The sequence below is a fragment of the Dunckerocampus dactyliophorus genome, chromosome 8, assembly GCF_027744805.1.
Source record: "Dunckerocampus dactyliophorus isolate RoL2022-P2 chromosome 8, RoL_Ddac_1.1, whole genome shotgun sequence".
NCBI lineage: Eukaryota > Metazoa > Chordata > Actinopteri > Syngnathiformes > Syngnathidae > Dunckerocampus > Dunckerocampus dactyliophorus.
The window spans coordinates 13,238,883-13,253,169 of NC_072826.1; the positions used below are offsets into that span (position 1 = coordinate 13,238,883).

The following is a 14,287-nucleotide window of genomic DNA, read 5'->3' on the forward strand; positions in this document are numbered from 1 at the left end:
CAGGGGAGGCATTCCGCTTATTAATCAACAAGCCCCGCCTCCTTGTCCTCCATCTTCCCTCCTCCCTCCCACACCAATCAGCAGGTTATCAATGGCGTCTGTTAAGAGGCTTTTAAAAGTCAAGCGCGTCTCACACTTTTTACACAGACAGTTCAAGCCCAGATTCAGCGGGGCGTTCTGTGTTCCACCTATATTCTGCCATTGGAGGTCGTATCAGAGCCAGGACAACATCTGTGTGAATGCTTTGTTGATAGCAGTATGGGAAACAGCGTCTTTCACACAGAGATCCAGCAACATAGAAAGAACAGAGGTCAGCTGGTGCCTACAGCGTCCCGTAGCCAGATGATAAGATGACATCAGTTCCTGGTGTGACGTATTTAATACTCAACGGTGTGACACTTGCTTTCAACAAGGGCTGTCAGATGATTCAAAATAGGAATAAAATGAATCACAGTTTTCAGATGAATTAATCACTGCAACTATGTGTGAAATATGCCCATTTTTACTGTATTTTATGAACAGAAAGACAAATGAATGTGTTAACAGCTCCAGCTGAACTGAAAATCTCAATGTAAAAAACGCTAAAAGATAGCACACGTGTCTGAAAATCTATTTGCCTAACGTTACTCTCTTTAATAGTAGCAGAACATTTGAATCACACTTTAACCATGTCAGCGTGAGCCGTGTAGGGTTGCGTTCACACACGCCACGCAATTTAAGTTGAATTCACATGTTTTGAGTGTCGATGCATTTTCTGGGATTTCCGAGCATGTTTAAATGCAACATATTGTACTTCCCTAGCAAGGGTTACGTTCGTGACTGATAACAATATCCACTTACTGTTTTACTTTGTATTTGTGTGTATTTAGACCACACACACGTGCATGATAAAGACGGGGTTTTGATATTCGGAGTGTACCTGAAGGCACCTTGCCGTCGTACCAGTGATGGAAATTTCGGCTCTTTTGAAAGAGGCGTCTCTTTCGGCTCCCAGATTTTTTTGCTGTCTTGATTATCAAATTATGTGTATTGTGTAAAATAAATTACTAATGTAAAAAATACACGATATCAAATATTTATTATTTAAATAGATGTATTTAAACCTCAACGAACAGCTACAAAAATATCTGATAATATAATGTTATATTATAAAATACAAAAACAAACACCTATGTCAATAAACAAATTATGTCAAAATAGGTCAAATCTCTTTTTTTCTCACAAACATATCGGCTCTAAAAGCACCACCGCGTGTTTAACCCCGCCCCTAGCCCTGCTCAGTGCGGACAGAACTAATCGGCTCTCAATTGGCTACCGCCACAAACCGGCTCCTGTGGAAGAGCCGGAGGAGCCGATTTGTTCGCAACCGGTCCGAATAAAGTCATAAAAGACTCTGTGTGGGTGCGCTATTTTGCCGTCGTAACAGAGATATGTGGCTGGACGTGATGCGCCTGCGTTAATTATGCAAAGAATGTTGAACATAATTAAATAAATGAGACTTTGCCCACCCTAGTCCGTGTCTGCCATTTATAAAGAATAGCGACAGGGAAAAAAGGTGAAACAACGCCGGCTTTTCAGGGCTATGCAAAAGGGGAACTAGAGATACTGATCTAATGTTATCTGATTGTCGGAGCAATATCCTGATTTCGGTGGGTTGCCGGATCTTCTGTTACGGCTCTGGTGTGGTCACTTTGTGGGATGCTTGTGTTAGCTTGTATGCTAAGTAGTGTATGCTTGAGTTTTCCACTTTGCACCATCCAGCCTTCTCTTCTTCTCCCATTGAATGCCATGCAAATGCACCACTTCAAATAAATGACATTAAAACAAACATGGTGCTTAAAAAAAATCTGCTTTATTGCCTCGATGTTGTATTAGGCTGCATTGTAACGTATGACCAGGTGTACCTAATAAACTGTCAAGTGAGTGCATACATTGTTGCGTTACATCAAACATGTTTTCAAACAAACAATGAAGAGCATGAAGACAAGCATGAAGTGCTACATTTAGTACTAAAATTGACAAAACCCACAAAAATACAGCAGATGTGTGCCAGAAGAGCAATGAGAACTGCATTTGCTCCGAAAAAAAGTCTTCCACTTTATCTGATGATGTTGTGTGAAAGGGCAAACGGGTTAGTAGGCGCGAGCTGCTTTGCTGTCCTGCGCCTGGTTGAAGGGGTTGGCGGGGCTGGTGGAGCCGTCCTGCTGGTCGATGGACTGGTAGGCTTCTCTGTTTCGGGTCATTGAGGGGAAGCCTGCGGGGGGACAAGGTGGACATCTTCAACATATAACGCCCCTCCCCTGGCCTAAAGAATTACCAGTACTCCTGATATAGTAGGATTTTTAGGTGCCAGCACACAAATATAAGAAAACGCGTCTTTTTCAAGACAAGGACAAAAATTTTTAAGACAAAATTAATGTCCTTTAAAAATCATGTTTTAGTCTGTGAAACAACTACGTAGTCTGCTCCTTTGTTAACTTGCTCCCAACTTTTGAGATACTTCTTTTTCTGTGTCACAGCCACATCGCTCAGGTCACTTGTGTGTATGTGAGTGACAGGAAGAAAAGCTCTCGCTCACTTGGGTGTCACGTGTTGGGGTTGCACTTAAAAATCCTGAATATAAGACCACACATCTTTTTCTTATCCAGTCGTCCCTCGTCACGTCGCCGTTTCACTGTCACGGTTTTTCAAAAATATATTAATGCATACATTTTGCTGATTTGTAGTTGAATACAGCCTATTATTAGTCAACAATATGCATATTGAAGCAAAGGTCTGTAGCCAATTAACCTCAATAAACAAAGGATTACTGTATTTGGGTCGTTACGATAACCTGATGTTGCACCAGAAGTTTGTTATCCTTAGCATGACGCCTTAAAACGGCAAATACATTGACATCTGCTGCCTTGTGGGCGCGCAAGCGCACGCAAATTAAACATTTCGAGCTCAGCAGAGGTCTTTTGTAGTTGTACTGTGGAGACTGTTTGTCTTCTGGCTGAGCTGTTTTAAGCTTTTATTGGCCAAGGTATCATATTCAGTGCCGGAAATTAAAACAGGGATGAATTAATAAATAAGTACAACGGAGTATTAGGGCCACATTGAGAAAAAATAAAGTAATAATAAAGTCGTAAATTTACGAGAAAAAACTTGTAATATTCCGAGAATAAAGTCGTAAATTTACGAGAAAAAACTTGTAATATTCCGAGAATAAAGTCGTACATTTACGAGAAAATAGTAAATTGATGTGAATAAAGTCATAAATTTACAAGAAAAAAAGTCGTAACATTACGAGAATAATGTCGTAAACTTATGAGAAAAAAGTCGTAATATTATGAGAGTAAAGTTGTACATTCAAGAGAAAAAACTTGTAACATTACGATAATAAAGTTGTGAATTTGTGAGAATAAAATGGTCAATTGATGAGACTAAAGTCGTAAATTTACAAGAAAAAAGTCGTCATATTACGTGAATAAAGTCGTAAAGTTATGAGAAAAAAAGTCGTAATATGAGAATAAAGTCGTAATATGAGAATAAAGTCGTAATATTATGAGAAAAAAACTCGTAACATTATGAGAATGAAATAGTAAATTGATGAGAATAAAGTCATACATTTAAAAGAAAAAAGTTGTTTATATTACGAGTATAAAGTTGTAAATTTATGAGAAAAAAATCATAATATTATGAGAATAAAGTTGTACATTTACGAGAAAAATCTTGTAATATTATGAGAATAAAATTAATACATTTATGAGAATAAAGTCGTGAATTTATGAGAAAAAATGTGTAATATTCCGAGAATAATGTCGTAAATTTACATGAAAAAAGTCACAATACTACAAGAATAAAGTCGTAAATTTACACGAAAAAGTCGCAATATTACGAGTCGCAATATTAAAGTCGTAAATTTATGAGAGAAAAGTCGTAATATTATGAGAATAGTCATAATATTATGACAAAAAACTCGTAACATTATGAGAATAAAATAGTCAATTGATGAGAATAAAGTCATGAATTTACAAGAAAAAAGTTGTAATATTACGAGAATAAAGTCGTAAATTTATGAGAAAAAAATCGTAATATTATAAGAATAAAGTTGTACATTTACGAGAAAAATCTTGTAATATTACGAGAATAAAATTAATACATTTATGAGAATAAAGTCGTGAATTTATGAGAAAAAATGTTTAATATTCCGAGAATAAAGTCGTAAATTTACATGAAAAGTCACAATCTTACAAGAATAAAGTCGTAAATTTACACGAAAAAGTCGCAATATTACGAGTCGCAATATTGAAGTCGTAAATTTATGAGAGAAAAGTCGTAATATTATGAGAATAGTCATAATATTATGACAAAAAACTCGTAACATTATGAGAATAAAATAGTCAATTGATGAGAATAAAGTCATGAATTTACAAGAAAAAAGTTGTAATATTACGAGAATAAAGTCGTAAATTTATGAGAAAAAAATCGTAATATTATAAGAATAAAGTTGTACATTTACGAGAAAAATCTTGTAATATTACGAGAATAAAATTAATACATTTATGAGAATAAAGTCGTGAATTTATGAGAAAAAATGTTTAATATTCCGAGAATAAAGTCGTAAATTTACATGAAAAAAGTCACAATCTTACAAGAATAAAGTCGTAAATTTACACGAAAAAGTCGCAATATTACGAGTCGCAATATTGAAGTCGTAAATTTATGAGAGAAAAGTCGTAATATTATGAGAATAAAGTCGTAATATTATGAAAAAAAACTTGTAACACTACGAGAATAAAATAGTAAATTTATGAGAATAAAGTCAGAAATTTCCGAGAAAAAAACGTCGTAATATTACGAGAATAGAGTTGTAAATTAACGAGAATAAAGTTGTAAGATTACGTGTCATACGGGAAAGTAGTTCTATTTTCTCTTGGTCTCAGGAAGGAAGGAAACTTTCCTCTTGCATCAGGCCAGCTTTTATTTATAACGTGGCAACAAAACAGAGCAGTTGAGCACAAACAGATTAGTCTTCCTTACCCCCCCCCCCCCACATGCCCAAGGCCAAAGGCCACATAAGTCCCCCGTTTTCATAGCTGTCTCAGGCAATGCCTGTAACATAAAGTTACGATTTTTTTCTCGTAAATTTACGACTTTATTCTCGAAATCTCCGATTTTTTTTCTCCTCAATGTGACCCTGATAATACTAAATAAGACATATTTTATTTGCTAAATTGTTTTATTATTATTCAGATGCACCGTTGTTAGAAATAGTAATAACAACAAATAAGAAGAATCATTTCTAAATATGAAAAATCCTCAAGTTACTAAAGTATTGTCGTGTATCTTGTTACAAAAATAAAATCCATAAAAATAATCATGAATTTTGAAAAACACACAGTACTGCAGATCCCCGCTTTTTGTGGGGGTTACGTTCCGGGATCACCCGTGAAGGGTGAAAAAACACCAGTAAGTGATACGCCCATAAAAATGTTTTTTTTTAGAAAATCTCAAGCTTGATGAAAAAAATATTATCACGGCAGCATAAAGACATAAACATGTAAAAATGGTGGACTTTTTAACACTGGTGCATGTGTGCTGTACATTTGACCTGTATTATCCCATATTTTTAAATGATTACCAACTCAAAAAATTGCCTATTTTTGGACACACAAAAAAAAATGAACGCTGAATTGCAAATGTGTGGGGATCTACTGTATATTTATTTTTTATTTTGTTATATATTTAGTTTATATTCATATTAATGTGTTCACTGTTCAGAGTCCCATTTGAAAGAAATGTTGTTTACTATGACATTCACATCTACCACTTTTAGCAATAGTAACAATGATATCATCACAAAGGTTGGTCTGGACACACCTTGAATCAGCAAGTTTAACAGTGGAGGCTTTTGAAGAGGCTGCATTCATCAATGAATGAGGCTGACTGGAGAATGTGCGCCATCACGCTGCTCTGTGTTTATTATTATTCAAAGACACAAACAAACAAACGAGGCGCCTGGAGACTCAACGCATGAATAATACATACACGCAAAGAGATTATAAGAAACAAACACAAGCTAGGTGTGGGAAGACACGAATACACAAAGATGGACAACAAGAAAAAAAGAAAGAATTCCCGAGGAAATAAAAGCGTCCTCCTTGTTCTTCCCGGCTTATGACCTCACTTCCTGTGCAGAAGAGAAGGGAAGAGAGAGAAGGAAAGGGGCTCAGTAGCGGCGGCCGCTAAACGCGCTGTCAGCGCTGTCCGTAGTGCAGCGACTGTCCACTGACGTCTCTAAGTCTGAGAGGTCAAAGGTCAGAGGAGAGAAGACAGATGGGGACATGAGCACAACACGAGGACAGGACAGCAACATGGCATGCAAGAAGACAACAGGGAGCTCCATTTTCTAATTCTGAAGTATCTCAGGCGCCAAACGGTCTCAGCTTTTGAACTTTTTCACAGTTTTTATACAATCCTCAAAATGACTAAGAAATAAAGAAATACACATCTGTACAGTCGTATAAAAAGGTTCTCTTTTTAAATTGAATTACGGAAATAAATCATCTTTTCAAAGAACACATTGAGATGCACCTGTAATATCATTTAATATCATTTTATCCTTGTTTTTTTAAATAAATGCTCTCATTTCCTATTTAAATTGATTATTTCAAGTATTAATTTGAATTTCTTGGCAGAGCTCGTCTTCAGCCATGAGCTCCTGATACCAAACTAGTCGTAAAATAGTTCAGAGTAAACAGCAAACAGCACTGAGTCAGTAAAAATACATCATAATATTCATTAGATTTATTACTATTTATTATAATGGTTTAAATAATTAATTTTATTTTGTCCGATGTAATCAATTTTATTTTTATTTCCCCCCGTTTTGTTTTCATTTGCCCCCTTTTTCTTTAAAAAAAAAAAAAAAAAATGTGTCCATCTTTTTTCTTCCTCTTCCTCCCTTTTGTTTTTTTTTCTTTCATACCGGATTTGATGAATTGTTTTTACCGCTACACACTCCACTTTTCATTTAGTGACACATCCGTGTAATACGCAGGTAATCTCACTGTATGAATGCACGACTGAGGTGGCTGATTGTGTTTTAAGGTTTCAGATCGACGGAAACGGCGCTGGACTACCAAGTAGCGCATTGCCGTCTTGCTTTGCAAGCAAGTGAAGCCTGATTGTGTGCTTGTTAAAGTGCTCCAGCCCGCAGGGAGGCTGGCGGATGCGTTTAGACTGCAATTAAAAGACGCGTCCGTCTCCACACGGCTAATAATATCGGTGGGCTGGGTGACGTTGAAATAGACGTACATCAATATGCAGTTACTTCCAATTAGCCTGTAAGAGAGGGACAAGCACTAAATATTCAGTCACTTTTCAACTGCACAGTACCCGTTCGGCTCCATCCGCCCACGGAAAACAATGCAAACACTTTGCCACATTGAAGTCGGTGCTTGTAAGGAGATAACAACAACGGAGGAGAAAAAGGGTCTCCTGCAGCTGCAGAAAAGTGGAGACTGTGCAGCGTAACACTGCAGCAACCACAAGCTATGCTAACTTTTGCATGTGTCCACACGGAATCACACAAGGGAGTCCACAAAGCCACCCTTGGTTACTCCAGACATTAAAAAAAACCACACACACACACAAAAAGTGCTCAAACACAAACTTCCACATCAATCCGTGTGGCTCCAAAACATGTTCTGCCCCACCGTGTGGAAAAGTGTTCCATGGTGGCAAAGTGATTTTGCGTGTGCAGATCTGACATTTTCCGCCATTGAGTCTTGTGACTGTAAACATTAAAAGGGCGGCGCTTGTTCGCAAACAACATGAGGCAGCACGGAGACGCTCGCAAAGCACACAGCTAAGTTTTAGTGTGTTGTGGGAGATCATCTTGTGCTGCGGGAAATTATCCCGTTTCACTTAATGGAGCCTAACGTTTTTTCTCAAATGATAAATAACGTACAGTTGAACTCAGAAGTCCCGTGACCCTGGCGAGGACAGGCGGCGTAGAAAATGGATGGACGGATGGATGGAACCAGGAGTGTACACACACACAATGTAAAAAGACAGAAACATTTTTTTTCTTGACCTTTCGAAATTAAATCAGACCAAACTTTTTATGTTTTAGGTCAATTAAGATTACCAAAATGATTTCTATTGCTAAATGCTGCAATTACAAGAAAGAATACTTCTTCCAAGTCCAAAGTTTCCATCCATCCATCCATTTTCTTCCGCTTATTCGGATCCGGGTCCAGCAGCAGTCTCAGTAGGGAAGTCCAGACTTCCCGCCCTGTCCCCAGCCACCTCTTCCAGATCCAACGGAAGGATACCAAGGCTTTCCCAAGCCAGCTGTGAGACATAATCCCTCCAGCGTGTTCTCGGACTGCCTCCGGGTCTTCTCCCGGCTGGGCATGCCCGGAACACCTCACCAGGGAGGCGTCCAGGAGGCATTCGGACTAGATGCCCGAGCCACCTCAACTGGGTCCTCTGGATGTGAAGGAGCAGCGGCTCTACTCTGAGCCCCTCCCGGATGACCGAGCTCCTCACCCTATCTCTTAGGGTGAGTCCAGCTACCCTACGGAGGAAACTCATCTCAGCCGCTTGTATCCGCGATCTCATTCTTTCGGTCACAACCCAAACCTCATGACCACAGGTGAGGGTGGGAACATCGATGGATCGCGTATGACCATGACAGTCGTGTACAGTGACTGCGTTACTGCAGACGCTGCGCCGATCCGCCTGACAATCTCACTCGTCAACCTTCCCTCACTTGTGAACAAAACCCGAGATACTTGAGCTCCTCCACCTGGGGCAGGAACACTCACTCCCAAGCACTTTGTGACCTCTTGGATGAGTCGTTGCTGCACTCTTGGGGGTAATTTTGGTTGGCCGGCCACTCGTGGGAAGGTTCATCACTGTTCCATGTTTTCGCCATGTGTATAATGGCTCTCACTGTGGTTCGCTGGAGTCCCAAAGCTTTAGTAATGGCTTTATAACCTTTTCCACAATGATAGATGTCAATTAATCTTAGTTGTTTTAACAGGGGGACAATCACTTTTCCACACAGGGCCATGTAGATTTGGATTTTTTTTCTCTCCTTAATAATACAAAGTTTCATTTAAAAACGGTATTTTGTGTTCAGTTGTGTTGTCATTGACTAATATTTACATTTGTTTGATGATGTAAAACATGGCCGCACGGTGGCCGAGTGGTTTGCATGTTGGCCACACAGTCAGGAGATCGGGAAGTCCTGGGTTTGAATCTCCGCTTGGGCATCTCTGTGTGGAGTTTGCATGTTCTCTATGTTTGCATAGCGTGGGTTTTCTCCGGCTACTCCTCCCACATTCCATTGGCGGTACGAATGTGAGTGTGAATGGCTGTCTGTCTATATGTGCCCTGCGACTGGCTGGCGACCAGTCCAGTGTGTACGCCAAAGTCAGCTGGGATAGGCTCCAGCATACCCCTGCGACCCTAATGAGGATAAGCGGCATAGAAAATAGATAGATGGATCTGAAACATTTAAGCGTGACAAACATGCAAAAAAAAAAAAAAAAAAAGAAATCAGGAAGGGGGCAAACACTTTTTCACCCCACCGTAAGTAAACACCTTTCTCCACCTGCTTCTATTCCAGTTTTGTGTGTGCTGTGGGAGTTTTCTAAATTCTAAAATACGTGCCTTGACTCAATAGCTTGCTCAAGACAATTCAGCTGCAGTCAATCATGACCTCGAACAAAGTTAATATGGCTTGGCCTTGATCATTTCAAAGACATTGTAGAGCCATCAGCACTTCTGATGAAAAGACTTAGGTGACTAGTTGTATGTGACACGTTACCTGAACGAGCCTGCTGACTTAAAAAGATGGATATGTCACTGATAACAATAGTGACGACTGGACACCACATGATTCTTAGATACCAATACATATTTAACTTAACGTTTTATCCGTGAAGTGTAAAATAGCCGCATAACTATAGCCTAGCTTCTTGCTTTGCAGCTGGTGCGTGTTAAAAGCAAAACAGAAGGCGTTCAAGGCTCTTCGCACCCTAATTCACGGGTGTAATGGCAGGGAAACGAAAGGTAACGTTTGTTGTCGGTTTTCCAAAGTTCCTGTACTTGGTCAATATTATTTGTGTAGCGGAAATTGGGAGCACATCAACAACGACTTCCACTACAAATCATTTTACACGATGCAATTCCAGTTAATATCAGAGCCACTCGATATCTAACAGCTGTTCTGCGTTTGCCAGCTAACTCATAGAGAAGTGACATTCGCGAATATGTGCTTTGAACGACTCTTTTAACTGAACATTGACAACCGATTTGCAGACATAAGAATATAAGACAAAAGAACGAGCTGTTCTTAAATGCAACTGGAAATTGGTTCTCATCATTCACTTAAAAGAGCCGTTCAAAAGACTCGAATCATTTACCAATGTCACATCTCTAAGCCGGAGCAGTCTGTCGAGTTAAAAGTGTGGCTTTCAGGGTGCAAGTACAGGCACTACTTCATCGTTACTGATGTAAACTGCTCTGTAACGCTAATGAATCCCAATTGTTTGACATATTTGAAGGTTTTTCCAACAACTAACGCACTAATTACTTCTCAAATTACATTTATGGAGTACTGCAGTTACTAATTCAATTACTTTTTGGGGAAAGTAAGTAGTAACTATAACTATAATCTGCCCAACATTGCGCTCAGCTGATTAGCAGACGCTGCCTTCGAGGGCGACCTCGTCTTCGACTCACCAAAGTTGACATTGTAGTCGCCTCCTCGCTCGCGGTACATCTGGTAGACAAAGAAGCAGGAGGCGGGCTTGAGCAGCAGGCTGAGGATGGCCATGCCGGCGCTGAAGCGGAACACGTCACGACCTTTCTCCGTGGCCAGGTCGCTCAGGGAGTAATAGATGCCAAAGTGGATGATGTCTGTCAGGATGGTTATGGCCATGCTGATCAGAAACTGTGCAGGAATAAAAGCGGAGTGGTAGTCGTTCAAAGAAGTGCCGATGGTTTGGGCAAAATCACCAATTTAGCACTGCAACAGGGACTAGTGTGGTCTGTACTTTAACCCTGTGACATGCGTGTGCTCAGCCCACCACGGCTCTACTTGCTTTTCCATGGACAAAACACCTGCCAGGTACTACCAGGTGCTGCGCCCTTTGGCTAGAAATGACAACACATGCCAATGTTAGCGTAGTCTGTTGCTGTGCAGTATGATGCTCCGTAGTCTCCACTTTGCTGTAACACTGCCCTCAGTCTCCTCTGGAATAAATCTGGCCTTCTTGCCAAGAAGTACTGCACAGGAGAACCCTTGTTTTTTTCAATTGTTGTTGCACCTTGCTCGCTGTGTCTGACTGATGCGTTCAAGGCGGCTTGGCTTTTGCAGTCTCCCATACTATTTTGAAGTCGAAAAATGCACCAAGAAGAGTAGCGGTGTAGCTCTTAGCCGAGCTGGTACTATGCAGTGGAAAAGCAGTGGCAAACGCACAAAATGGTCCAGATAAGATAGAAATCACACTTGATAGACAGATGGACTCTGGTCACATGACCGTAACGATGACATGACGGAGCAAAGACTCACCATGAGCACGGCATCGATGGAGTCCCTGTGAGCGATGGCCCACACACCGATGGCCAAGACGCTGAAGTTACTCCAGGCGAAGGAGGTGGGAAGCCACGCCATGCACCCCCTGTCACAAACGCACACCTTCAACACTCCCCACAGAGTACACAACATACATTCAGTGCGTGTGAGACTACCAGCTGACCTATAGGAGGTCGCCGGGGGATGTGTGTGTGTGTGTGTGTGTGTGTGTGTGTGTGTGTGTGGGGGGGGGGGGGGGGGGGGGGGGGGGGGGGATTGGGGAGAGGAGAAATTCCTCAGGTTTGTGCAGAAAATCGTGAAACGTGAAAAAGGTGCGGGGACTCACCAAACTGTAAGCAGCCAGTGCACCACAACGATGGCCTGACAATCAAACACATTCAGTCACAATCATCTTCATTTGGACAAAAAGACACGTATGCATGCACAAAAGTACATTTGTGAGTTTCACACAGTGAAATAGATGTGACCACTTAGCACCTCTGTTCAATTAACTGCTAAGTCTCCTATTCAGGGTCTCTCACTAGCACAAATATTGGCCGCTGTGGCTGTAGGCAACCTCCTGATTTTATCTTATTTTATTAACTCAAAAAAGTGGCAGTAACGGCATTTCAGGTATCATGAGTGGTCAGCACCCAAAAGCTGCAGCTACCGCCACATGCAGGTAAGGCTCCTCAGCTGTGTTACACTTGCCATACTGTGGTTTACGCTATTACATTAGTTCTGTTGCTGCTGTGTTGTGCAATATGCTTGTTAATAAATGACCATGTGGCCAGAGACAGCTGTGTTAACTTTCCACTTTCTAATGCACTCCAAAAAATGATGAAAGTTAAAATTGTTTGAATGCGTTTCATATGTCGGAAATAACAACATCTCTCTAATTATTGCCTGCTTCGAACGAACCAGTTCGGTAAATAACGCCACAGCTGTAATTTATTCTATTCTATGGTAATATTCTTAATGCCTACATTCTTCTTATTAATAGGGACATTATTAATATCTTCTCCATTGTCAAAATGTTTGTTGTTAGAAACTATTAAATGTTACATCAGCAGCAGCGTTTATTCCAAAGCAACATCCTCATGTGGCGAGCTTAAAGGTGCGTTTACTTGACATGGTGCTTCTAATCATTATGGCGTGGTGTGACCTTCAATCAACCACAACCCAGGACCCAAGCTGAAACATTTAAATCTATTTTATCAGTATTATTTAAATATATTTAAAACCTTACCAGTAAATATGAATATTTCATATAGTAACATAACATGGACATGTACTGTATGTAAACATAAATTAACTATAGCAGGAATGTAAAATCCTTTGCCAAAAAGTAAAGTGCCTGCTTGATGATTAATAAACTACCTTTAACAAAAATAAAATAAAATTTGTACCACGGCCCATTTTGGGTCGCGCCCCTCCGTCTGGTAAACGCTGCACAAATGAAGTGATGTTAAAGGTGCCATCAATAAAAACCATAACCACTATGAAGGTATTTCTTGTCCTCTTGTGACGTACGTTTTAAGACGAAGGAATGTGAACGTGAGCAACGACTCAAACACCAGCAGGTTTTTGTGTAATAAAGTTCCAAAAGTGGCCATCGAGCAAGTTAAAAAATCAGCCTCACCTTCAGATTGATGGCAGGAATTTCCATAACAGGTCGTCTTGTCCAAGTTGGCTGACACTTTCCAAAGTACAGCACACAAACTTTTGTGTGGAAGGAAGCTGCCTCCTCGCCTCAGCTTGCAAACACAAACCATGTGACAGCACCCTGACTATTTCCCATGTGACTCACACACCCTCACTCCTTCCTCCTCCCCGGCTGCCTTCCCCACCTCCTGCAAGAACATGACCAACCGTACCTGTTTTTTTTTGTTTTTTTTGACCAATCAGGAACGTTTGGACATTTAGTGAAAAACACATCAAGTCTTGTATGGTGAAACACACCAAAAGCAATACAATTTAGAGGTTCAACTAAAATGTTCTGGGAAAAAATATGCCTCAAAAGTCAAACAAAAACTAGAGTGAAGAAGGTACCCCGTGACGGCAAAGAAGAAAAAGTGATAATAACCATAGAAGCAGAAATTTACCGTCACACTTACTAGAATACAATTTCAACATTTTTCATATTTGTGACACCCACAAAAATTGCTTGTTTTTTCAGTGTACAGTATAACAGACATGTCAAATGTCTACGGCTGCAGTTATTGACCAACAAAATTTAAGTTACACCTAAAATTGGTTTACCGTAAGTGTACAATTAATTAAATACTGTATCAATAAATTTTACCAAACAACTTTTTAATTAATTGCGACAGCTATAAAACGACACAAAGTGACAATATAGCCCTGCACGTACCTTCCTGTTCACTCAAAAGTGAGCATAGTTTAACTTTTAGTTTTTAACAATGGTTACCTTCTTTTTACTGGTCGCCAGCCAATCGCAGGGCACATATAGACAAACAACCATTCACGCTCACATTCACACTTATGGACAATTTAGAGTTGCCAATTAACCTAACATGCGTGTTTTTGGAGGAGAGAGGAGTACCCGTAGAAAACCCACGCACGCACGGGGAGAACATGCAAACTCCACACAGAGATGCCCAACGGAGATTCGAACCCAGGTCTTCCCGATCTGGATGAATTCACTTTACATTATTTCCTGTGGTAGGGAAAATTAAATTAGAACAA

General features: G+C 40.1%; 1 protein-coding gene across 3 annotated transcripts; it reads right to left on the reverse strand.

Moving 5' to 3' along the window:
• Positions 1–1,841: 1,841 nt before the first annotated feature.
• Positions 1,842–14,231, reverse strand: agtrap (angiotensin II receptor-associated protein). Of its 3 annotated transcripts, none has more exons than XM_054785004.1 (5): positions 13,221–14,231; positions 11,925–11,959; positions 11,576–11,684; positions 10,744–10,954; positions 1,842–2,254 (listed from the first exon to the last, which is right to left on the reverse strand). In XM_054785004.1, the coding sequence occupies exons 1-5, from the start codon at positions 13,245–13,247 to the stop codon at positions 2,133–2,135; spliced, it is 504 nt and encodes a 167-aa protein (XP_054640979.1). In that variant the 5' UTR covers positions 13,248–14,231; the 3' UTR covers positions 1,842–2,132. The 3 variants fall into 3 exon arrangements, with proteins under 3 accessions (XP_054640979.1, XP_054640978.1, XP_054640980.1); XM_054785003.1 differs by lacking the exon at positions 1,842–2,254 and adding an exon at positions 5,075–6,175; XM_054785005.1 differs by lacking the exon at positions 1,842–2,254 and adding an exon at positions 6,142–6,288.
• Between the last annotated feature and the right edge of the window lie 56 nt (positions 14,232–14,287).

Bases quoted from the DNA above. Each gene is read 5' to 3' on its own strand.
- agtrap (XM_054785003.1), bottom strand. From the start codon at position 13,247: ATGGAAATTCCTGCCATCAATCTGAAG. The intron at 11,685-11,924 runs GTGAGTCCCCGC...CGTTTGTGACAG, and splicing joins CACTGGCTGCTTACAGTTTG to GGGGTGCATGGCGTGGCTTC. The intron at 10,955-11,575 runs GTGAGTCTTTGC...ATTCCTGCACAG, and splicing joins CCATCGATGCCGTGCTCATG to TTTCTGATCAGCATGGCCAT.